The sequence below is a fragment of the Oncorhynchus kisutch genome, linkage group LG17, assembly GCF_002021735.2.
Source record: "Oncorhynchus kisutch isolate 150728-3 linkage group LG17, Okis_V2, whole genome shotgun sequence".
In the NCBI taxonomy this organism is placed as follows: Eukaryota; Metazoa; Chordata; class Actinopteri; order Salmoniformes; family Salmonidae; genus Oncorhynchus; species Oncorhynchus kisutch.
Window position 1 is genome coordinate 28273214 of NC_034190.2, and position 25722 is coordinate 28298935.

The window sequence follows — 25722 nt, forward strand, 5'->3', positions numbered from 1 at the left end:
GGATTTTTTCTCAAGTTTTTGCCTGCCATATGAGTTCTGTTATAATCACAGACATCATTCAAACAGTTTTAGAAACTTCAGTGTTTTCTATCCAAATCTACTAATTATATGCATATTCTAGCTTTTGGGCCTGAGTAGCAGGCAGTTTACTCTGGGCACCTTATTATCCAAACTACTCAATACTGCCCCCCAGTCCCAAAGAAGTTAAGATGAGAGTATTATTCTATGTCTCGTGGAATCTGTTTTCTGTCTGTGTTAGCCCTGCTACCCAGCATGCAGTCTGCTGCAAGTGACAGGATAAGACTCCTAAGTATGTGTTCTGCTACAGGTCACAGGGTCAGACTAATAATGGCGCGGGAGGAGATGGCTGCAGTTTTACATGCTCCTAACCAATTGTGCTATTGTGTGGTTTCTTTCGTGTTATTTGTGATTTATTTTGTACTTAATGTTTCTGCCACTGTCTTATGACCAAAAAAAAGCTTCTGGATATCAGAACAAGTGGGTAACCCGCCTCTACCATCAGTCCTATTAGCCAACGTGCAATCGTTGGATAATAAACGGGATGAGCACCCGATCAAGACTATCCTACCAACTGGACATTAAAAACTGTATTATCTTATGTTTCACGGAGTCATGGCTGAATGACGACATGGATAACATGCAGCTGGCGGGGGTTTTGGTCCATCGACAATATAGAATAGCTGCCTCCGGTAAGACGAGGGATGGCGATCTGTGTCTATTTGTCATTAACAGCTGGTACATGAAATCTCATATGAATTCAGTCTCAAGGTCTTGCTTGCCTGAGGTAGAGTATCTCATGATAAGCTGTAGACCACACTATTTATCAAGAGTTTAACTATATTTTTCAAAGCTTACCACCACTAACTGATGCCGGCACGAAGACTGCACTCAATGAGCTGTATAAGGGCATAAGCAAACAAATAAATACTCGTCAAGAGGTGGCGCCCGTAGTGTCCGGGGACTTTAATGCAGGGAAACTTAAATCCGTTTTACCTCATTTTTACCAGCATGTGCAACCAGAGGGGGAATAAAACTCTAGACCAGATTTACAAAGCTCTCCCTCGCCCTCCATTTGGCAAATATGACCATAACTATCCTCCTGCTTACAAGCAAAAACTAAAGCAGGAAGAACCAGTGACTCGCTCAATACAGAAATGGTCAGATGACACAGATGCTAGGATACATGACTGTTTTGCTAGCACAGACTGGAATACGTTCCGGGATTCTTCCAATGGCATTACGGAGTACACCACATTACTCACAGGCTTCATCAATAAGTGACGTCATCCCCACATCAACACAATTATCCCAGAAACCCTAGACTCACTCCAATTTGCATACTGCCCCAACAGATCCACAGATGAAGCACGCAATCTCTGTTGCACTCCACACTGCCATTTCCCACCTGGACAAAAGGAACACCTATGTGATAATGATATTCATTGACTACAGCTCAGTGTTCAACACCATAGTGCCCTCAAAGCTCATCACTAAGCTAAGGACCCTGGGATTAAACACCTCCCTCTGCAACTGGATCCTGGACTTCCTGATGGGCTGTCCCCAGGTGGTGAGGGTAAGTAACAACACACCTGCCACGCTGATCCTCAACACCGGGACCCCTCAGGGGTGCGTGCTCAGTCCCCTTCTGTACTCCCTGTTCACCCATGACTGCATGGCCAAGCACGACTCCAACACCATCATTAAGTTTGCAGACAACTCAACAGTGGTAGGCCTGATCACTGACAACAATGAGACAGCCTATAGGGAGGAGGTCAGAGACCTGGCAGTGTGGTGCCAGGATAACAACCTCTCCCTCAACGTGATCAAGACAAAGGAGATAATCATGGACTACAGTAAAAGGAGGGCCGAGCACACCCCCATTCTCATCAACGGGGCTGTAATGGAGCAGGTTGATATCTTCAAGTTCCTTGGTGCCATTGAACTGTCATGGTCCAAGCACACCAAGACAGTTGTGAAGAGGGCACAACAAAACCTATCCCCCCTCAGGAGACTGAAAAGATTTTGGCACAGATCCTCAAAAGGTTCTACAGCAGCATCATCGAGAGCATCCTGACTGGTTGCATCACTGCCTGGTATGGCAACTGTTCAGCCTCCGACCGCAAGGCACTACAAAGGGTAGTGCGTACGGCCCAGTACATCACTGGGGCTAAGCTTCCTGCCATCCAGGACCTCTATACCAGGCGGTGTCAGAGGAAGGCCCTAGAAACTGTCAAAGACTCCAGCCACCCCAGTTATAGACTGTTCTCTCTGATGCTGCACGGCAAGCGGCACCGGAACGCCAAAATCCTGAAGAGGAGGCTACTTGTACTATTTGCATTGCTGCTACTCTGTTTATCTATGCATTGTCACTTTACCTCTACGTACATATTACCTCGACACCTGTGCCCCCGCACATTGACTCTGTACCGGTACCCCCCTGTATATAGCCTCGTTACTGTTACTTTATTGTTGCTCTTTAAATATTTATTTGACTATTTTCTTTCATTTTTGTTTACTTCGGTTTATTTAGTAAATACTTTCTTAACACTTGTTTTTTCTTAACTGCATTGTTGGTTAAGGGCGTGTAAGTAAGGATTTCACTGTATAAGATTTGAGTTGTCTGTGCTAGTCTGCTGCTTTTCAACTTCACAACTGCTCTCCGTCTGCTCTGCACTGTATCCTCCTATATAATAATGTCATACTGTGTTGCCGCTCCGTAGCTTTAGAAATAAATATTGTTTTCTCTTTGAAGAAATTGAGTTGTTCCAGGGGTAGCGGTGGTTTGGTGTTTATCTCCAGACGAAGCTAGCGAATGCAATACTTATTTTCTTTATCTTTGATAATCCTGTTTATATTGATACTTTTATCCATGTGGTTTATCCCTCGATCTTCACCTCATCTATATTTTGGTGGTGCCTCGTCGTCCTTTGACACGTTTCCTGAGTAGTAGATGTGTGCTTTCCTGTGTGTGTGCTTATCTTTCCTGTGTGTGTGCCCGTGTGGCGTCATTGAGGTGGCGTGGAGGATATGGTCCCACTTTATTTGGATAGTCTGGATTTTTCATCTCTAGATGGTCTACAGATGGTCATATGTATATGTTGATAAGCGACTGCTTGCTAGGGTAAGGGTTAAGTGTTAGGATAAGGGTTAGTAGATTCAGTAGGTAGTTGAAATGTTACTGATGGTCTGAAGTCCATCTGTAGATGGACTACCTTACTTGGAAGCCTGTTGCCATTAGATAGCCTAATGAAACCTTATAACCTGATGTTATGGCCTGTAAAACTTTATTGCCTGTAAAACCTTATGGCCTGTAAAACCTTATGGCCTGTTAAACCTTATGGCCTGTTAAACCTTATGGCCTGTGATGTTGTGGCCAAGTGTGAGCCCATTACAGCTGTGTTAATAGCATCATTACAGAGCAGAATCAAATAGGCCCAGGTCAAAACGGCTTATTGAGTTACAGACCGGAGACTATAAAGAAGTATTCGTTTAATTACCCTCCATCTTGAAGCTGTGATTGGTCCTCAGGGAAGACTGCTGCTCGGATCGGTTGGTCCTCAGGGAAGCCAGCGGAGTCGAGTGTGAAGTGAAACATCTGTGCTATTGAAAACAAACGACTTGAAAGCATGCGGGCACGTGTTGCATTGAAATGGATTACGTTGTTGTCAGTGATGATGTTGCTCATAAAAGACACTGCTGAACGCTTAAATGTCTTTATTATGCCTGTAAAAAAATATATTTAAAAAATACAAATAAGGTCATGTAACTGGTTGAGGTTCCAGTCAGATTCTGTTCCCCCATGAGATCTTGGTTAGAATGCTGATTGTTTGTGGCAGGCATCTTGCTTTGAATGCTTCCTCTTTGTTTATAATGATAGACTCTTATCACACTGCAGATTTTACACTATTCTGTGAATCAATGGAGGCTAATTTAAAAGCTAAACAAATTTAGCAATATTTCTACTTTATTTTCATAGTCTCCAGCACCATCCCAACATCAACATATGTGAAAATGGTGCGTTTCTATGTTTTGTAGTAAAACATATAGAGGAAGATTGGAAACACAATGACATCATCAACCTATTTAGTAGGCAATGCCTACTCATAATTGGTTAAAATCCCAGGATGCACACTGATGATGACATTGTAAACACATTATCTTCCTCTGTTTTACTACAAAACATAGAAACGCACCATTTTCACACATGTTGTGGTGGTGCTGGAGATGATTCGTATAAAGTTAGTTCAAACAAAGCCAATTGAAATAGGCTATGCAGTAAGGCCAGGGTAATACAGTAGTATATACAGTGCCTTGCGAAAGTATTCGGCCCCCTTGAACTTTGCGACGTTTTGCCACATTTCAGGCTTCAAACATAAAGATATAAAACTGTATTTTTTTGTGAAGAATCAACAACAAGTGGGACACAATCATGAAGTGTAACGACTGATTGTTGTCCTATGGACAGAGTCTCCGACCTCAGCTGTAGATCTCTGCAGTTCATCCAGAGTGATCATGGGCCTCTTGGCTGCATCTCTGATCAGTCTTCTCCTTGTATGAGCTGAAAGTTTAGAGGGACGGCCAGGTCTTGGTAGATTTGCAGTGGTCTGATACTCCTTCCATTTCAATATTATCGCTTGCACAGTGCTCCTTGGGATGTTTAAAGCTTGGGAAATCTTTTTGTATCCAAATCCGGCTTTAAACTTCTTCACAACAGTATCTCGGACCTGCCTGGTGTGTTCCTTGTTCTTCATGATGCTCTCTGCGCTTTTAACGGACCTCTGAGACTATCACAGTGCAGGTGCATTTATACAGAGACTTGATTACACACAGGTGGATTGTATTTATCATCATTAGTCATTTAGGTCAACATTGGATCATTCAGAGATCCTCACTGAACTTCTGGAGAGAGTTTGCTGCACTGAAAGTAAAGGGGCTGAATAATTTTGCACGGCCAATTTTTCAGTTTTTGATTTGTTAAAGTTTGAAATATCCAATAAATGTCGTTCCACTTCATGATTGTGTCCCACTTGTTGTTGATTCTTCACAAAAAAATACAGTTTTATATCTTTATGTTTGAAGCCTGAAATGTGGCAAAAGGTCGCAAAGTTCAAGGGGGCCGAATACTTTCGCAAGGCACTGTATTTGTGCTTCCATATTTTTGGAACATGAACTAGATTACCCCCAGTGACCAAAATCCCCAAATCGAATCTTTTAATATGGTCCGGGGGATGTGAAGACGCTGAGCTGATAAATGAATTAGCATGGTTTGGCACGGTCAAACTCAATGAATAAATAATGAGTCATCAAGGATAAGGAAGCTGACTTGGTACTGAAATGTGTTAGACCTGCATCGAGGTATAGTGTAATCCTCTGGGCTCAGCTCCCAGGGTGCGTTCCAGCAGCACCCTATTCCCTAGTGCACTACTTTTGGCTGTTGCATTTTGGACACAACCCAGTGAGGAACCACCTCCAATTGTCACAGAACTCATCGACAGTCCTGCCAGAGGTGTGTCTGTGTCTTCAGGGGGAACAGAGACAAGTTGACTCGTACGAAAGGAAGCCCGGAGCCTTTAACCTGGTTGTGACGGACGTAGGAGGGCTAAGGGGCTGTGTGGACCGGTGAGGACACACTGGTGACTCCACACACTCGGCTCTCATGTCCAGCTGAGACAGATGGCTTAGCTTTGGGAACCTCAGCGGTTTTGCTCTGTGTTCGCTCTGTGTTGGTCATTGATGACACAAGTTTGTGTGAGAAGAGAAAGAGAACATTTTTATTATGTGGGTGCGTGTTGTCGTGCTGTTTTGCAGTTGTGTGTTTTTCACTCCCCTGCTCTTGTGTTGAAACAGAGACTTGTGGTTTCAGCATGGCTAAACAAAGCTCCCCAACTCATCCCTCACAACTTGTCCCCTCCTTCTCCTCACCAAATTACTTTCTTTCATCTTCCTCTGTGTGGATCTTTAATTGGGTTACAGAAGAACCAGGCTGTGCCCCAAATGCCACCCTATTTCATATATATATACTTTTGACCAGAGCTCTATGGACATGGGCAAACGTTGTGCACTAGGGTGACATTTTATTTTATTTTGTATTTCACCTTTATTTAACCAGGTAGGTCAGTTGAGAACAAGCTCTCATTTTACAACTGCTACCTAGCCAAGATAAAGCAAAGCAGTGCGACACAAACAGAGTTACGCATGGAATAAACAAAACATACAGTCAATAACACCATAGAAAAGTCTATATACAGTGTGTGCTAGGGATGTATGGCAGTACATAGGCCATAGTGGTGAAATAATTACAATTTAGCAATTAAACACTGGAGTGATAGATGTGCAGAAGATGAATGTGCAAGTAGAGATACTGGGGTGCAAAGGAGAGAAAAAAATGAGCTAGTTTGGTGGACTATTTACAGATGGGCTATGTACAGGTGCAATGATCTGTAAGCTGCTCTGACAGCTGTGGCTTAAAGTTAGAGAGGGAGATCTAAGTCTCCAGCTTCAGTGATATTTGCAATTCGTCCCAGTCATTGGCAGCAGAGAACTGGAAGGAAAGGTGGCCAAAGCAGGAGTTGGCTTTAAGGGTGACCAGTGAAATATACCTGCTGGAGCATGTGTTACGGGTGGGTGCTGCTATGGTGACCAGTGAGCTGAGATAAGGCGGCGCTTTACCTAGAAAAGACTTATAGGTGACCTGGAGCCAGTGGGTTTGGCGACGAATATGAAGCGAGGGCCAGCCAACATGGGCGTACAGGTCGCAGTGGTGGGTAGGATGGGGACACGGTGTTAATGGAACACGTCTTTCTGTAGCATTATGGTGTTTTTAATCAGCTGTTCATATGGGAACTGCTGGTGCACCGTGACAAGTTCTGTACTCTGCATTCTCTGTTTGCACCCGCAATACACGTTAGCAGAAGGAGAGCGCCCCTTTAATCTCTTTAGTGTACCTGAAAAGTTTCCATCTTCCTCCCCTTCCTCTATGTATTTAGTCTCTTTCTTTTTTCCCCTTTTTTTCTGTCTCTCTCGCTCTCACAACCACTCTGTCTCTCGCTCGCTCTGCCTCAAAGCGGTCTGTAACTCTAAGCTGTCAGATGTGTTCTCAAGAACAGCTCAGAGCTGCTTCAAGTCTCTGCTGCTGTGTCGGGACTTCCACCACACTTCCTTCTACTCGCTCTCTGTCACTCTCCCTCCGTTCTCTCTCACACACACCCCTCTGTCCCATCATCACCACCTCTTCCTCTGTATTGCATAACCTGATTTTGCTTTGAAGAGACTGACACACCAACAGAGAAAATAAATAGATATTTTGTTTTATTTAGAGTTATTTAGCCTAGTCATTAGCATTTGGTGCCTACCTCTTCTCCTCGGGTGAACTGCACTACTCCTCTCCCTTCTTCCCTCCCCCTTTCTTCTCTGCTGGTGTTTCCCTTTACCGTCTCCCTAGGACACAGGACTCCCACAGAGCTGTTACTGATCCCAGCTAGTGGCTGCCCTGTTCTGCTCCTATCTGTGGGTAACGTTTAACTCCCAGATACTGGGTTGGTTACACCCCCCCCCCCCCCCCCCCCCCCCCCCCCCCCCCACCTCGCTCTCCCAGACCCCCTGTAGCCTGTGTTATAGTTGTGTGATTTAAAATACTGCTGCAGCATGCCAGATTCTGAGATACCTTTCCCAGCCCAGTTAATCTTGTCATATCCTCAGCCTGTAGGCTGTGTAATTGTTGCCTGGACTGTCTGTGTGACTAACATACACAGCTCTGAGACAGAGCGCTTCAGGTCATCTTTATCCTCCCAATCCTGTTTTCTCTCATCAGTATGTGCCGTTTACATCAGTTACCATCAGACTAATAACGTTGTGTGGAGCTGAAATGGCCTGGTGTGGCCCACGGCTGTTAGTTCACCATCACTAGGGCAGGTGGCTGGGGAGCATGTTCTATCCATGCCCTGAACATAATCACAGCACACACACACTCACTGCCTCCGCAAACACACACACACACACACACACTTATTAGTCACAGCGTGCGCACACACTGCCTCAGAACACACACCGCCTCCCCACAGCACACAAAGCCTCGTCACAGCTCACAGATAATAGCATTAGGAAGTGATTTGAGATGCGCCTTGTGTAAAAAGAGAAAGCTGTTTGTCTTCTGTTCTGAATCATCCATGTGTGAAGCCGTCTCTGACTGTGTTTAATTAGATCAACCAGACCGTAATGTTATTGGCATGTGGGACAGACCCAGGTTCACTAGATTACATTTAGATGAATGCCCCAATCTCATTTTGAAGATGACTTGAGCTTTTGATTACCTTTTTTTTTTTAAGATAGCTTTCTCGACCTAACAGTGGTAATTTAAAGATGCATGCAATGCAGAATGAGTTGTTAATAAATCTGTAAGTTACCATGGTAACAGACAGTGACAATTTCTACTCGAGTGTTCATTTGACAGTCTGGTCCTGTGGTCTCTAAGTCCATTACAGAAGCTTTGTATGTTGAACTCAGTGAAATGTAAGGAACCCATTTTGTGTCCCTATTTCACCCTGCTACTCTTACATTGCATAGTGATTTCTATGCATTTCTGGTGTTGTTTCTCTCTCTGTCTCTTCCTTCCCTAGCTGAGTGGTTCGGATGCACATTAGTGGTGCTCTGTCATTGGCTGATCTCAGAGGTTATAATGAGGAAATGCAAACGAAGGCGCTATTTCAGAGGGTTCCATCATCTTTGTGTTCTAACAGAGTCTAGCAGTGCCTGGGAGGAATAATGGGAAAGTTTCCATTTAGAGTTAGGTAACCCTGCTGCAGCAGAGCAGGTTGTGGGACTGGACAGACATACACAGCAGAGTGACAAGTAAACAGATCTATCCTCCATCTTTTCTCTCCCTTCTCGTTCTCCCCCACCCCCCTCTCGCTCTGGAGTTTACTCTCTCTCTCTGTCTCTCCTTCTCCACTCCTCCCTCCTTTCCCTCCATCTCTCTCACCCACTATCTGAATAGAAACCCAGGGGTCTGTTTTTAATAGAATCATGCTGATTGGTCATCTCCCTAAATTGATAGACTCTATGTAATACAGAGGAAAAGGCATTTGTATATAGAACTGGCATTATTCTCTGTGTTCAACTGAATTGAACTCTGATGGGCTCTGTCCCCTCCCTCTGCCTGTACTGAATCCCCAGAGGAACCAGAGTTAGACTTTAGCCCCTGACCTTTCTGTGCAGACCTTCAGATGAATAGATTCCTGTAGCTTTAACCATAGCCAAGCCACCATTACTCAATACGTAGCAGGTTGTTAGAGAGCGGAATACCACAGTGTTTGGGCTAGTTAAGGAGTACTTTAAGGGCAGAGCCCCGAGCCCCTTGCTAATTTGAGATGCTGATGATGAGAAAGGGATAGCGAGGAAAAGGAGAGGAGGAATTGGGGAAGGGAGAGAAAGATGAACAGTAGGTAGAAAATGAAAAATTGTCTAATGAAACAATGTAGTTTCCTGATTTTTAAAAACCTGTTTAATTGATGGGGAGTTGGTTTGAAAGGGTGAGGTGTTGCTTGAGTGTGTGTGTTGGATTAATAGCCATGGCGCTTGTGTCTGAGATGGGTGGTAATCATGAGGAGAGCAGTACAGGAACTCCCCCCTGCTGCTGCTGATATATACAAAGTGGCTTCGGAAAGTATTCAGACCCCTTGACTTTTTCCTCGTTTTGTTAGGTTACAGCATTATTCTAAACATGTTGCTAATTTAAACCATGAAATATCACATTTACATAAGTATTCAAACCCTTTACTCAGTACTTTGTTGAAGCACCTTTGTCTCGAGTCTTCTTGGGTACACCTGTATTTGGGGAGTTTCTGCCATTCTTCTCTGCAGACCTTCTCAAGCTCTATCAGTTTGGATGGGGAGTGTTGCTGCACAGCTATTTTCAGGTCTCTTCAGAGATATTCGATCGGGTTCAAGTCTGGGCTCTGGCTGGGCCCACTCAAGGACAATCAGATACTTGTCCCGAAGCCACTCCTACGTTGTCTTGACTGTGTGCTTAGGGTCATTGTCCTGTTGAAGGTGAACCTCAGTCTGAAAACCTGCTCCAGAGCGATCAGGACTTCATCAAGGATCTCTCTGTTCCGTTCGTCTTTCCCTCGATCCTGACTAGTCTCCCAGTCACTGCTGCTGAAAAACATCCCCAGAGCATGATGCTGCCACAACCATGTTTCACTGTAGAGATGGTGCCAGGTTTCCTCCAGACGTGACGCTTGGCACTCAGGCCAAATAGTTTAATCTTGTTTTTTATCAGACCAGAGAATCTTGTTTCTCATGGTCTGGGAGTTTTTAGGTGCCTTTTGGCAAACTCCAAGCGGGCTGTCGTGACTTTTTACTGAGGAGTGGCTGCCGTCTGGCCACTCTACCATAAAGGCCTGATTGGTGGAGTGCTGCAGAGATGGTTGTCCTTCTGGAAGGTTTTCCCATCTCCACATAGGAACTCTAGAGCTCTATCAGAGTGACCATCGGGTTCTTGGTCACCTCCCTGACCAAGGCACTTCTCCCCCGATTGCTCAGTTTGGCCGGGCGGCCAGCTCTAGGCTGAGTCTTGGTGGTTCCAAACTTCTTCCATTTAAGAATGATTGAGGCCTCTGTTCTTGGTGACCTTAAATGCTGCAGAAATGTTTTGGTACCCTTCGCCAGATCTGCCCTTGACACAATCCTTTCTCGGAGCTCTACAGACAATTCCTTTGACCTTGTGGCTTGGTTTTTGCTCTGACGTGCACTGTCAACTGTGGGACCTTATATAGATAGGTGTGTGCCTTTCCAAATCATGTCCAATTATTTGAATTTACCACAGGTGGACTCTATTCAATTGGATCATTTTTGAAATATTTCTACAATCTAAACAGAATGCACCTGAGCACAATTTCAAGTCTCATAGCAAAGGGTCTGAATACTTACGTAAAAAAAGGTTATTCTGTTTTTTATTTGTAAGAATACGAAAAATGTAATTCAAAAAAGCTGTTTTCTCCTTGTCATTATGGGTTATTGTGTGTAGATTGAAGATTTTATTTGATCCATTTTAGATTAAGGCTGTAACTAGTGACGCACCGATATGACATTTTTGGCCGATACTGATATCCGATATTTTCCTTGCCAAAAAAAATGATACAGATATTTAAAATTTTAGCTGCCTTTTAAGCATTCTAGTACAGTTAAATAGTTAACACACACACATGGACGCAGCGGTCTACGGCCCTGCATCTCAGTGCATGAGGTGCCCTGGTTAGAGTCCAGGCTGTATCACATCCGGCTGTGATTGGGCGTCCCATAGGGCGGTGCACAATTGGCCCAGCGTCGTCCGGGTTTGGCTGGGGTAGGCTGTCATTATAAATAAGAATTTGTTCTTAACTTATTTGCCAAGTTAAATTAAGGTTACACACCACACTGACCAAAAAGTTATTTTGTTGGCATTTACATATGTCCTCATTACCAGTAAAACATAAGCTAAACCTATTTCTTTCACTGACTTGCTGTCCTGTTCAGTCGTTTCATTCTCAACCAGGATTTCTATGGAACGCCATTTGGGTCTTTGCGTGTCAAAAATAAAACAATGACCAGTAGATAACACTATTTGACATGTCAGATTAGCTTGTTGACCAATCAGGACCTGAATATGACTGCACATAATAATTTAACGGGTTCATACATTTTTTACATAGTTATTGCACATCACTTGTATTTCATGTCACAGCGATTCATCGATACGTATGCTTTGATGCTGGTAAAGTTGTCTCTCTCACCTACAGTGCTGGTCATGAAAAAGCTACCTAGCTCATGGATGTGAACAATGTTCTTCCCCAAAAAGAGCAAAACTACAATCTGTTTCAGTAGCTAAAGTTTGTCATCATCTAAAATAACCCAAACTTACAAGACAATTCTTAATTGATTAATGGTGGTCGGACCCATCTATGTAAAGCTAGCCACAATAAGGATTGGCCACAATAGTGGACTTTGCAGTTAGCCTTCAAAATAAAAGTATGGCATAATTCTACTCTTTGTATTAATTTGCATTGCTGTCAATGACATACTTTTATTTTGAAGGCAAACCGCAAATTCCGCTATTGTGCCTAATCCTTATTGTGGCTAGCTTCACAAGATGAAGCTAGTTGGCTGCTTATAACGTTAGCTTGGGGCAACAGGGTTAATTAAGTAGCTGGCTAGCTATTTATTTTTATGAACTGAAGTTAAATTTCAATAGGTGAACAACAAGTGGCAACCTAGCCAATACTTACTCACAAGGATTCCTAAATCATTGCTAAGAATAATGAAAATGACTGCAGTTTCTTCTGGTCATTGTTTTCAGGCTGGTTTTATTGGTGCTAGTTAGGTAGCAAGCTAAAGCTAGCTACCCCAGATTTTGCGGTCAAACAAATTATGTTTTTTTACCAACACGGTATTGTTAACACATCGTTCGTGGCCGGTGTTTGCTTGTTTGCAGACTTTTTTTGTCCAGCTTTGACAGTGCTACTGTATCTTTTTTGATACTCAAAGACCCAAACGGCTTTCCATAGTATGTATGCAGTGACGCTATTACTGTGTAACTCCGGTTGGTCATTATGGCATGTACCTTCGTTATATAAACACAGGAAAAAAAGAATAATCCTCTCACTGTGAACTGCGTTTATTTTCAGCAAACTTAATGTGTAAATATTTGTATGAACATAAGATTCAACAACTGAGACATAAATTGAACAAGTTCCACAGACATGTGACTAACAGAAATGGAATAATGTGTCCCTTAACAAAGGGGGGTTCAAAAGTAACAGTCAGTATCTGGTGTGGCCACCAGCTGCATTAAGTACTTGCAGTGCATTTCCTCCTCATGGACTGCACCAGATTTGCCAGTTCTTGCTGTGAGATGTTAACCCACTCTTTCACCAAGGCACCTGCAAGTTCCCAGACATTTCTGGTCGGAATGGCCCTAGCCCTCAACCTCCGATCCAACAGGTCCCAGACATCCTCAATGGGATTGACAACCGGGCTCTTCGCTGGCCATGGCAGAACAAAGGAAATCGCACACAGAACAAGCAGTATGGGTCGTGGCATTGTCATGCTGGAGGGTCATGTCAGGATGAGCCTGCAGGAAGGGTACCACATGAGGGAGGAGGATGTCTTCCCTGTAAAGCACAGTGTTGAGATTGCCTGCAATGACAACAAGCTCAGTCCGATGATACTGTGACACACCGCCCCAGACCATGACGGACCCTCCACCTCCAAATCGATCCCGCTCCAGAGTACAGGCCTCGGTGTAACGCTCATTCCTGCGACGATAAACTCGAATCTGACCATCACCCCTGGTGAAACAAAGCCGCTACTCGTCAGTGAAGAGCACTTTGGTGGGTTTGTGCCCATAGGTGACGTTGTTGCCGGTGATGTCTGGTGAGAACCTGCCTTACAACAGGCCTACAAGCCCTCAGTCTAGCCTCTCTCAGCCTATTGTGGACAGTCTGAGCACTGATGGCGGGATTGTGCGTTCCTGATGTAACTCGGGCAGTTGTTGCCATCCTGTACCTGTCCCGCAGGTGTGATGTTCGGCTGTACCGATCCTGTGCAGGTGTTGTTACACGTGGTCTGCCACTGTGAGGACGATCAGCTGTTCAACCTGTCTCCCTGTAGCGCTGTCTTAGGCGTCTCACAGTACGGACATTGCAATTTATTGCCCTGGCCACATCTGCAGTCCTTATGCCTCCTTGCAGCATGCCTAAGGCATGTACACGCAGATGAGCAGGGACCCTGGGCATCTTTCTTTTGGTGTTTTTCAGTCAGTAGAAAGGCATCCTTAGTGTCCTAAGTTTTCATAACTGTGACCTTAAGTGTCTTAACGACCAGTCCACAGGTGCATGTTCATTAATTGTTCATGGTTCACTGAACAAGCATGGGAAACAGTGTTTAAACCTTTTACAATGACAATCTGCAAAGTTATTTGGATTTTTACCAATTATCTTTGAAAGACAGGGTCCTGAAAAATGGACGTGTCTTTTTTTTTTGCTCAGTTTAGGTATGCACTTTGCATTGGTATTGCACATCAGCTTTGAACTATCGGCCGATACCAATGTTGGCATTTTTAGCTAATATCGTCCGATTCCAATATGTTCATTTGTATCTGTAACATAACAAAATGTGGGAAAAGTCAAGGAGTCAGAATTTGTTTTTCTGGCGACACTGTATACACACACACACACACACACACACACAGACTCCCTTCTGAGTCTGCCTATTAATGTCTGAAGGTAGAGCGGTTATACAAACACACACACACATTTCGCTGTCAGCAGCCAGCCTTCACTGATGGGATCAGTTTGATTACCCTACTGCTCAGATGACAGCCTGCTGAGATGGCCCTGTTTTGATAAGATGACAATAATAAAACCTCATGTAACTGCTGTGATAAAACAACTATAATACTAGACATCATTAAACTCTGTTCACTACATGACTTTACTTTTACCTCCTAATATGTGTTCTATAGTTGCAAACCAAACAGCATGGTGCCAGTAAGTCATTCAGTAGGATGCTAGACAATACTATTCCACACCATTAGGCGACACCGATAGTGATTGAGGTTCAGTTTAGAGAGACGGTAAGGTTTTACACAGCAGGCTACTGTACTGCCATTTTATGAGCTTTCCCTTCACTAATGTTAGATGACCTGCGCATCAGATTCCTCTACTGTGTTATCAACCTAAAGAAATACCATCGGAAAAACTACTGCAACAGGTAGTTTCTTTTTTCTTGTAATAAAAACATCCGAATGTAATACATTTTATAAATTGTATTTGGTAGATTCGATTATTAATAGTAAGCAATAGAATCCAGCAACAGCTTCTTTTCACAAAGCAAGAAGAATATCAAGCCGCAAGCGGGCACAGTCAAATAACCGTAAACATAATCACCAACACTTGATAAATAATGCAAAACACAAATGTAAAAGATTAATTGTGTAAAGAAACCTTTGTGGAAATACACTGCTCAAAAAAATAAGGGAACACTAAAATAACACATCCTAGATCTGAATGAATGAAATATTATTAAATACTTTTTTCTTTACATTTTACATAGTTGAATGTGCTGACAACAAAATCACACAAAAATTATCAATGGAAATCAAATTTATCAACCCATGGAGGTCTGGATTTGGAGTCACACCCAAAATTAAAGTGGAAAACCACACTACAGGCTGATCCAACTTTGATGTAATGTCCTTAAAACAAGTCAAAATGAGGCTCAGTGTGTGTGGCCTCCACGTGCCTGTATGACCTCCCTACAACGCCTGGGCATGCTCCTGATGAGGTGGCAGATGGTCTCCTGAGGGATCTCCTCCCAGACCTGGACTAAAGCATCCGCCAACTCCTGCTCAGTCTGTGGTGCAACGTGGCGTTGGTGGATGGAGCGAGACATGATGTCCCAGATGTGCTCAATTGGATTCAGGTCTGGGGAACGGGCGTGCCAGTCCATAGCATCAATGTCTTCCTCTTGCAGGAACTGCTGACACACCCCAGCCACATGAGGTCTAGCATTGTCTTGCATTAGGAGGAACCCAGGGCCAACCGCACCAGCATATGGTCTCACAAGGGGTCTGAGGATCTCATCTCGGTACCTAATGGCAGTCAGGCTACCTCTGGCGAGCACATTTCCCTAAAGAAATGCCACCCCACACCATGACTGACCCACCGCCAAACCGGTCATGCTGGAGGATGTTGCAGGCAGCAGAACGTTCTCCACGGCGTCTCCAGACTCACACAGGGCGCCAGTGGCGAATTTGCCAATCTTGGTGTTCTCTGGCAAATGCCAAACGTCCTGCACGGTGTTGGGCTGTAAGCACAACCCCCACCTCGGGCCCTCATACCACCCTCATGGAGTCTGTTTCTTACCGTTTGAGCAGACACATGCACATTTGTGGCCTGCTGGAGGTCATTTTGCAGGGCTCTGGCAGTGCTCCTCCTGCTCCTCCTTGCACAAAGGCGGAGGTAGCGGTCCTGCTGCTGGGTTGTTGCCCTCCTACGGCCTCCTCCACGTCTCCTGATGTACTGGCCTGTCTCCTGGTAGCGCCTCCATGCTCTGGACACTACGCTGACAGACACAGCAAACCTTCTTGCCACAGCTCTCATTGATGTGCCATCCTGGATGAGCTGCACTACCTGAGCCACTTGTGTGGGTTGTAGACTCTGTCTCATGCTACCACTAGAGTGAAAGCACCGCCAGCATTCAAAAGTGACCAAAACATCAGCCAGGAAGCATAGGAACTGAGAAGTGGTCTGTGGTCAACACCTACAGAACCACTCCTTTATTGGGGGTGTCTTGCTAATTGCCTATAATTTCCACCTGTTGTCTATTCCATTTGCACAACAGCATGTGACATTTATTGTCAATCAGTGTTGCTTCCTAAGTGGACAGTTTGTTGTTTAAGTGTTCCCTTTTATTTTTTTGAGCAGTGTATATCCTTGAAATTATATAGAAAGAAGAGTCAATTATAGATGGACAATAGTTGTTTTTATCTGCATGCACAGTAGCTTATTTGTATTGCCTAATCTACAGGGCTAAAATATGTTTTTGTTTTTCTCGCAATGAAAACATCACTGTGTAATACGTTTGATATATGTTAATTATAGATTTGATTAGTTTTAGGGTAGTTGGGCCGTAACCCTGGTATAAGGTATCTATGGTAATCTGGAAAAAGCCTGGGGGTGTTTTTTGAAGTTAATGCCTGCAGTCATCTTCTGCAATACGTTAGGAGATAAAGTAAATTGCATTCTTGATTTCACCTGTTGCATAATTTTCATGAGGCTTTCCGTTAGTCCCCAGTCACTTTTACATGGAGTTGGTTTACAAACGCACAATGACGAGTCCGGAGCCTTTTGAGTTACTCAAATAATCTAATTTCAGTATGGAATTCACAACTAAATGTTTGCCACCTATATATAACTATTAAGTTAACTTTCTGAAATGTGCTAAATGCTCTGCAGTTGTACATTTTGTTTTGCTAATCTAGTAGTTAGCTATCTAGCTAAGTGGTTAGCTTCTTCCAAAATCAAGCATTCGCTTGGTAACAGCAGAGAATCCATTCCTGAATCAAGAGCCTTGCTGGCTAATATTTGTTTTGTGCTTACCGCAAACTGTGAGTAGTATTTTTGAGTTACTTGTATAATTTAGGTCAGACAATGTATAAAATATTTGTGATGTGCTCGTTATCATTTAGTTATCATTCTCGATGGGATTTTACATGTATTTGTTAGCATTGCTAACCTTCGTATTACAGACTGTCAGTGGGGTTGGAAAACTGTGGCCATTGTGTTCAGTGCCGGTATTACAGAATATCCCGGTATGGCACAAGGTCTATATGAAGGTATGACAATCTGGATACCGCCCAAGCCTAGCCAGTACTGTTATTCCAATGTGCAGGGGTACTGGAGGGATTGAGGAAGGAATGTACATGTAAACAAGTGTAAAAGTGTATTTTAGCTGGATAAATACACATTTAAATGTGTTCCTTCTGACCACAAGTCGGAGACCACTATGATGACGCACCAAATGCGTTCGATGGATCCTTTTTGTCTTCTTCTAATGCCTCTTAATGAGAAAGTACTCCTAAAGTAATCAGATTACATTACTGAGTTTGGGTAATCCAAAAGTTACCTGTCCACAACTGTAATAAGTATGGTAACTAGTAACATATTACATTTAGAAAGTAACTTGTCCAACCATGAGTAAGTAATACAGTCCAGTAACAGCTTCTTTTGATGAATTATAAAGAAAATAGTAATATCAACCCGGAAGACGTGTGGTCAAATTATTTGCCGTAAACATGAGCATCACCACTTGTTGTGCTTATGGTGAACCACAAAATCAAACGGCAGTGGGCATCGGGTGGAGGTTAGTGGGACAAACTGACAGAAGACCACTAATGAGAGAGCCGCCACCTCTCTCTGTGGAGGTCTGTGTGGTGTAATCCTACTATACACGTTCCCCTACCTGCCTCATTAGCATCATGCTAACAAGCCCTCTGCTGAAGAGGTGTCACTGGGTGGAGAGGGGAGATGCCACAGAGCGAGGGGTGTAAGAGGGGAGAGGGGGGAATGTTTAACCCTTCACCCCCCTGGAGGGATCTCTGTGGGCAGAGAGAGGAGAGTCCCTCGTTCTTGAATACACATGGTATCCTCTCACTCTGTTTGGTTTCACCCCACTCGCTCTGGCTTTGTTGGCATGGAAACATACGTTTACCTTGCCAAAGCAAGTGAAATAGAAAATAAACAAAAGTGAAATAAACAATAAAAAATGTACAGTAAACATTACACTCAAGTTTCAAAGGAATAGACATTTTAAATGTCATATTGTGGCTATGTACAGTTATGATGTGCAAATAGTTGAAGTACAAAAGGAAAAACAAATCAACAAATATTGGTCGTATTTACAGTGGTGTTTTGTTCTTCACTGGTTGCCCTTGTGGCAACAGGTCACACAGCTTGCTGCTGTGATTTCACACTGATATTTCACACAATAGATATGGGAGTTTATCAGAATTGGATTTGTTTTCAAATTCTTTGGGTCTGTGTAATCTGAGGGAAATATGTATCTCTAGTATGGTAATACATTTGGCAGGAGGTTAGGAAGTGCATCTCAGTTTCCACCTAATTTTGTGGGCAGTGAGCACATGGCCTGTCTTCTCTTGAGAGCCAGGTCTTCCTACGGCGGCCTTTCTCAATAGCAAGGCCATGCTCACTCTGTACATAGTCAAAGCTTTCCTTAATTTCGTGTCGGTCACAGTGGTCAGGTATTCTGGTCAGGTATTCTGCCACTGTGTGTACTCTCTGTTTAGGGCCAAATAGCATTCCAGTTTTTTTGTTAAAATTCCAATGTGTCAAGTTATTATCTTTGGGGCTCTGTGGGGTCTGATTGTATTTGTGAAAAGAGCCCCAGAACCAGCTTGTTTATGGGACTCTTCTCGAGGTTAATCTCTCTGTAGGTGATGGCTTTGTTATGGAAGGTTTGGGAATCGCTTCCTTAAGGGACGGTTGAGCTAAAATAGGCTAATGCGATTAGCATTAGGTTGTAAGTAACAAGAGCATTTCCCTGGACATAGACATATCTGATATTGGCAGAAAGCTTAAATTCTTGTTAATCTAACTGTACTGTCCAATTTACAGCAGCTATTACAGTGAAAGAATACCATGCTATTGTTTGAGGAGAGTGCACAATTTTGAAATGTTATTAATATACAAATTAGGCACATTTGGGCAGTCTTGAAACAATATTTTGAACAGAAATGCAGTGGTTTGTTGGAGCAGTCTCAAACGTTGCACCCACACTGCTGCCATCTAGTGGCCAACATCTAATTGCACCTGGGTTGGAGTAATACATTATGGCCTTTCTCTTGCATTTCAAAGAAGAATATTTTTTCTTTATTATCTTTTACCAGACCTATTGTGTTATATTCACCTACATTCCTTTCCACAAACTTCAATGTGTTTCCTTTCAAATGGTACCAAGAATATGCATATCCTTGCTTTAGGGCCTGGGTCATTTTAGGCAAAAATTGGGGGAAATACCTTTTACTGGATTTTGATAATTAGCGGGTATCGGGCTAATTCTGCTCTGCATGCATTATTTGGTGTTTTACGTAGCACACGGAGGAAGTAATTTTTTTATTTACCCCTTTTCTCCCCAATTTCGTGGTATCCAATTGTCCCATCGCTGCAACTCTCGTACGGACTCGGGAGAGGCAAAGGTCGAGAGCCATACGTCCTCCGAAACACAGCCCAGCCAAGCCATATTGCTTCTTGTCGCAACGCCCGCTTAATCCGGAAGCCAACCTCGCCAATGTGTCAGAGGAAACACCATGCACGTGACCGTGTCAGCGTGCATTGTGCCCGGCCCTCCACAGGAGTTGCTAGTGCGCGATGGGGCAGGAACATCCCTGCCGGCCTAACCCTGAAGACGCTGGGCCAATTGTGCCCCACCCCATGGGTCTCCTGGTCGTGGCCGGCTGCGACAGAGCCTGGACTCGAACCAGGATCTCTAGCGGCACAGCTAGCACTGTGATGCAGTGCCTTAGACCACTGCGGCACTCAGGAGGCCCACACGGAGAATGTTTTTGCTGAATCTCAATTTGGTGTTAGTCCCATTTTGTGAATTCTTGGTTGGTGAGTGGACCCCAGACCTTACAACTATAAATGGCAATGGGTTCTATAACTGATTGAAGTATTTTTAGCCAGATCCTAATTGGGATATCAAAGTTATTGTTCCTTTAGATGGCGTAGAAGGCCATTCTTGTCTTGTCTCTCAGATCGTTTACAGCTTTGTTGAAGTTACCTGTGGTGCTGATGTTTGGGCCTAGGTAGGTATAGTTTCTGTGTGCTCTAGGGCAACGGTGTTTCGATGGAATTTGTATTTGTGCTTCTGGGAACTGGACCTTTTTTGGAACATCATTGTTTTTGTCTTACTGAGATTTACTGTCGGGGCCCAGGTCTGACAGAATCTGTGCAGAAGATCTAGGTGCTGCTGTAGGCCCTCCATGGTTGGGAACAGAAGCTTCAGGTCATCAGCAAACAGTAGACATTTGACTGGTTCTAGTAGGGTGATGCCGGGTGTTTCAGACGGTTCTAGTGCCTTCGCCAATTCGTTGATATAAACAGTGCCTAGACTTTTTCCAAATGTTGTTACATTACTGCCTTATTCTAAAATGTATGAAATATTTTTTTCCAACAATCTACACATAATACCTCATAATGGCAAAGCAACAACTGTTTTATAGACATTTTAGCTAATTTATATAAAATTTAAAACTTTAAGAAATCAAATAAAATTTGATTAGTCACATGTGCCAAATACAACCTTAGAGTGAAATGCTTACTTACAAGCCCCTAACCAACAATGCACTTTACAGAATAAGAATAAGAAATCAAATTAACAAGTAGTTTAAGAGCAGCAGTAAAATAACAGTAGTGAGACTATATACAGAGGGTACCAGTACAGAGTCAATGTGTGGGGGCACCAGTTAGTCGGGTAATATGCGCTCTGGAGCAGGTTTTCATCAAGGATCTCTCTGTACTTTGCTCTGTTCATCTTTTCCTCTATCCTGACTAGTCTCCCAGTCCCTGCTGCTGAAAAACATCCCCACAGCATGATGTTGCCACCACCATGCTTCACCATAGGGATGGTGCCAGGTTTCCTCCAGACGATACCCTTGGCATTCAGGCCAAAGAGTTCAATCTTGGTTTCAACAGACCAGACCATCTTGTTTCTCATGGTCATAGTTTTTAGGTGCCTTTTGGCAAAGTCCAAGCGTGCTGTCATGTGCGTTTCACTGAGGAGTGGCATCCGCCTGGCAGCTCTACCATCAAGGTCTGATTGGTGGAGTGCTGCAGAGATGGTTGTCTTTCTGGAAGGTTCTCCCATTTTTCATTGTTTAAAATGTTCTTACTTGTCTGCTTGAAGTGTTTAGATTTGAAGCTGAAAGTTTACATCTTCACTATTACAGTGAAATGTTTTGTCCAGGAAGTTGAGATTGAATTTCTTGCTACTTAATTGTTTTTTGCTAAGTTTCTACCCTACTTTCCTTCCATCTGTAGCATTTCTTAATGTTGTGCAGTTCCTATGGCGTTGATGCCTCACGATTGAGTATTGCTTCGTTCGAGTAGACTGAGTTTGCTGTGATCTGATAGGGGTGTCAGTGGGCTGACTGAACACTCTGAGATACTCTGGGTTGAGGTCAGTGATAAAGGAATCTACAATACTACTGCCAGTGGTTGAGCTGTAGGTGTACCTACCATAGGAGTCTCCTCGAAGCCCACCATTGATTATGTACAGAGGTACAGAAGTTGTGACCCGTTTTTGTTGGTTGTCATAGTTGTGTCTGGGGGCATATTTGGGAGGGCGTACTGTCACCTCCAGGTTGGTGTTCCCCTGTGTGCTGAAGAAGTATCAGGTTCTTGTCTGGTTCTGGCATTTAGGTTGCCGCAGACTAGTACATGTCACTGGGCCTGGAAGTGGTTGTTCTCTCCCTCTAGGTTGGAGGAACTGTCATCGTTAAAGTATGGGGATTCTATTGGGGGGGGGATATAGGTAGCACACATGAAGACATTTTTCTCTGAGATAATTTCCTTATTTTTGAGCCAAATGTACCTGTTCCGACTCATTTAATAGAGTTTGTTAGTTCTGCTCTATACTAAATTAGCATACCCCTGAGTCTCCACCTGAGTCTCTTCCCTGTTTCACACCTGATAGTTTGGTGGATGGGACTACCAGCTCTCTGTAACCTAGAGGGCAACCAGTGTGTCCGTCTCCTCTATACCATGTTTCTTGTAGGGTGACAATGTCTGTATTTCCAATTTCTTTGAAGTCTGGGTTCCTGCTTTTTAGGCCAAAGGCAGATCACCTCAGCCCTTGTATATTCCAGGATGAGATGTTAAAAGCTTTGTGTTCCATAGTGTCTAGTGTTCTTTCTCTCTTTCTATGTCACACACAGAGAGCTCTGTATGTGTGACTTTCTATTACGCTCTCTTTCCTCTTCTTGTTCTTCTCTCCTTGGTTCTCTGTCCGTCATCACCACAGCACAGTTTGGTTCTTTTAACATAACCGAGGCTTCACATCTCCTAGCAGTTGTCTTTTTTCTTTCTTAGCCTATTGTGAATGGCGTCGGCTGGGTGGAGAATGGAACTACGGTAGCAGTAACTACACCGCTCCAGTAGAATAAAACTAGATCCAGAGTAGAGTCCTACTCTCTCATTACATCAGACACGTTACTGTCAGAGCAGTCTTATGTGGATCGAGGCAAATTATTAATATAGCGATGAATCCTTTTCATGTTGGAAAGGGAGCTATGCGGTTTGGTACATCAGTAACTCCCTGTTCTGTCTGAATATTGTTGAGATCATGCATGCAATAGTTACCAAAGACCATCACATGAGTGCAATACTGTTCAGTCTTCAAGTCTGTTTGTCTCCTCAACATTGTTGCCTTTGTGTTTTGCTGTATTGCTCTTTCTGCTAATGGCTAAATGATATGCGTCCAGTATGATCTATACACATGATATAACATCATGCATATTAGTAGAAAATTCCATTTGTAAACAATTCCAATATGTGAGTGTCAAGACAAAATGTTTTACTCATCAATCTACCAATCTCTCCCTCTTTCTCCAGGGGACAGAAGCGCAAGCTTGAGGAGGAAGAGGGGGAGTCGGCGGACGAGTCCACCAAGGATTCTAACGAGGAAGAGGAAGGAAGCAGCTCGGAGGCTGATGAGATGGCCGCTGCCCTGGATGCGGAGCTTAACGACTTCATGTGACCGCGATGAATTTGATTGGACAAATGAACTGGATGTTTGATTGGACGTTTGTGAACAATGACTCACAGAACCCCCCCCCCCCCCCCCCTGAGTTATCCCAGCAGCTTTTCAGCTACGTGGTACCTGAGAATCATTCTGTCTCTACGCTGTGTGCGTGCTTGTGTTTTATCGAGGTGAATGTGTTGTACAGAAGAAAGAGGTAGGTTAGTACAGTAGGAAAGCGTTGGTGTGTAAATATAGTTGTAGATCATTTTTAGGGTTAATATAGAAACTTTCGACAAACACATTTGTGGTGTTGTTTTATTGTGAGATAAAAAATAGGATGTTTTACTTGAGTTTGTTTTTCTATTAAGACTTTTTTATATAAATTCAACAAATTATTAACTTTATTCATTGGTCATATGATGCCAAAGAGTTTGAACTAGGCCAATCAGAGCCTGCAGCTAAACATTTTACTCTTGACGTCACATTCTGTGATCCTATTTCCTGTTGTTTTTTTTTTAGGGGTTGATCATTAAAACGTTGTTACCGGCAGAAAGACTAAGATGCCTGAATGTGTCCCATTGGCTCTTTTCCTCTGTTCTTCTCTACCTTGGTGTTGGTACCAGAGCCATATATAGAGGTCGATATGTATCTATGACTCTGGTTGGTACCTTTTTATAAAGTCAACTGAGCTATCTGAGACAAACACCCAGGATGCACTGCAATATCAACATCATCCTCATCTTCATCATACCACTGTTTAGTTATCAGCAGTCTATCTTTTGACTGACCTGGCTGAAAGCTCCAAGCAGGAAGTATATGAGTTGCACTGTGGCAGTCCTCCTGGCTCCACCAATGAGATTTGCCGGTCCTCCTGGCTCTGCCAATCAGCGGTGCCGGTCCACCTGGCTCCAACAATGGTCTTGATCAACATTTCCAACACCAACTAATGTGTTTTACTTCGAAAGATTAGCTGGTCTCGGCCATAGATGACTCTAGTGCCCAAAAGCCCATTTTTAACATGGACAGCGTCATTTACGACTTTCACCATTTTGAACTAGTCAACTGGATGGGACTTTCTATGGGTTAAGGAATGATCACATAATTCCATCCAGGTCATCAGGAGGGATCAGCCAATGAATTATACTCGTAAGCGAGCGATAATGATCCATAACTCAGGTGGCAATAAATCGGCAACCTTGGCTTTATATCTGTTCAAACAACAGACTCCAGGTGGCAGTATGCACCCTTTCAGTTAGTTTGCCAACTTATAGAAATGGTAGAAGAAGAAAATTGACTACTTAAAAATGGGCTCAATGGCACTGCAGGTTTTCTGAGACGCAATAATGGGACAGATACAATGATGCCATGTCTATCTAAGTCTGGTCGAGACCCAAGTACCTGTCAAAAAGTTATATGGTCAAGACCCACCAACCAGGTCACTGCCACCACCTCCCCTCACTGGAGCCTGTGATGGTGGATGCGTTTTGTTGTTTTGCTTTATGCCATTCTTATTAGGTCTTACAGCTACTTCTATCAGGGAATTTATGTTTTAGTCAGTTGCAGAGTCAATGATTTGCTAACGGCTACATTTCAGCCAGGTTATAGAGTTCAGCAAGTGCCGTAGTGTCCGCTGCTCTTAGTAGGGACATCAAACGTTCAGGCTGCTGCACAGACACTACGGAGGCTCTAGTCTAGGGCGCCTGGTTAAATTGTGTTTGAGAGCATTTTTTAACTCTCTAAATTGTTAGATGCGTAAGAAGTAGATGCAATAGTTTGTGAGTAGGAAACATAACACTGAGTATATAAAACATTAAGGGCAGCTGCTCTTTCCATAACATGGCGAAAGCTATGATCCCTTATTGATGTCACTTGATAAATCCAATCAATCAGTGTAGATGAAGGGGAGAAGACCGGTTAAAGAATGATTTTTAATCTTTGAGACATGGATTGTGTATGTGTGCCATTCAGAGGGTGAATGGGCAAGACAAAATATTTAAGTGCCTTTGAACGGGGTATGGTAGTAGGTGCCAGGCGCACCAGTTTGATTGTGGCAAGAACTGCAACGCTGCCAGGTTTTTCATGCTCAACAGTTTCCTGTGTGTATCAAGAATGGTCCACCACCCAAAGGGTGGGAAGCATTGGAGTCAACCTGGTCCAGCATCCCTGTGGAACGCTTTCAACACCTTGTAGAGTCCATGCCCCGATGAACTGAGGCTGTTCTGAGGGCAAAATGGGGGGGTGCCTCAATATAAGGAAGGAGTTCCTAATGTTTGGTATACTCAGTGTTATATATCATCTTAAATTGACATGTTGAATTATTTTGCCATATTAAATGATTTTATTTTCCTCTAATTTCCCTAATGTGGACACTTTCTGTTACTACCTTACACAAGCTTGCATTTA

General features: G+C 43.5%; 1 protein-coding gene across 4 annotated transcripts in view; it reads left to right on the top strand.

Annotated features, from left to right (window-relative positions):
• LOC109907410 (RNA polymerase II subunit A C-terminal domain phosphatase-like) overlaps positions 1-23892 on the top strand; it is a 115872-nt gene extending 91980 nt beyond the window's left edge. For all 4 annotated transcript variants that reach the window (XM_031793493.1, XM_020505354.2, XM_031793494.1 and 1 more), the window contains one exon: positions 23190-23892. In XM_031793493.1, the coding sequence (XP_031649353.1) occupies positions 23190-23334 (145 nt within the window). In that variant the 3' untranslated portion in view covers positions 23335-23892. The remainder of the gene's footprint in view (positions 1-23189) is intronic.
• The last annotated feature ends 1830 nt before the right edge of the window (positions 23893-25722 follow it).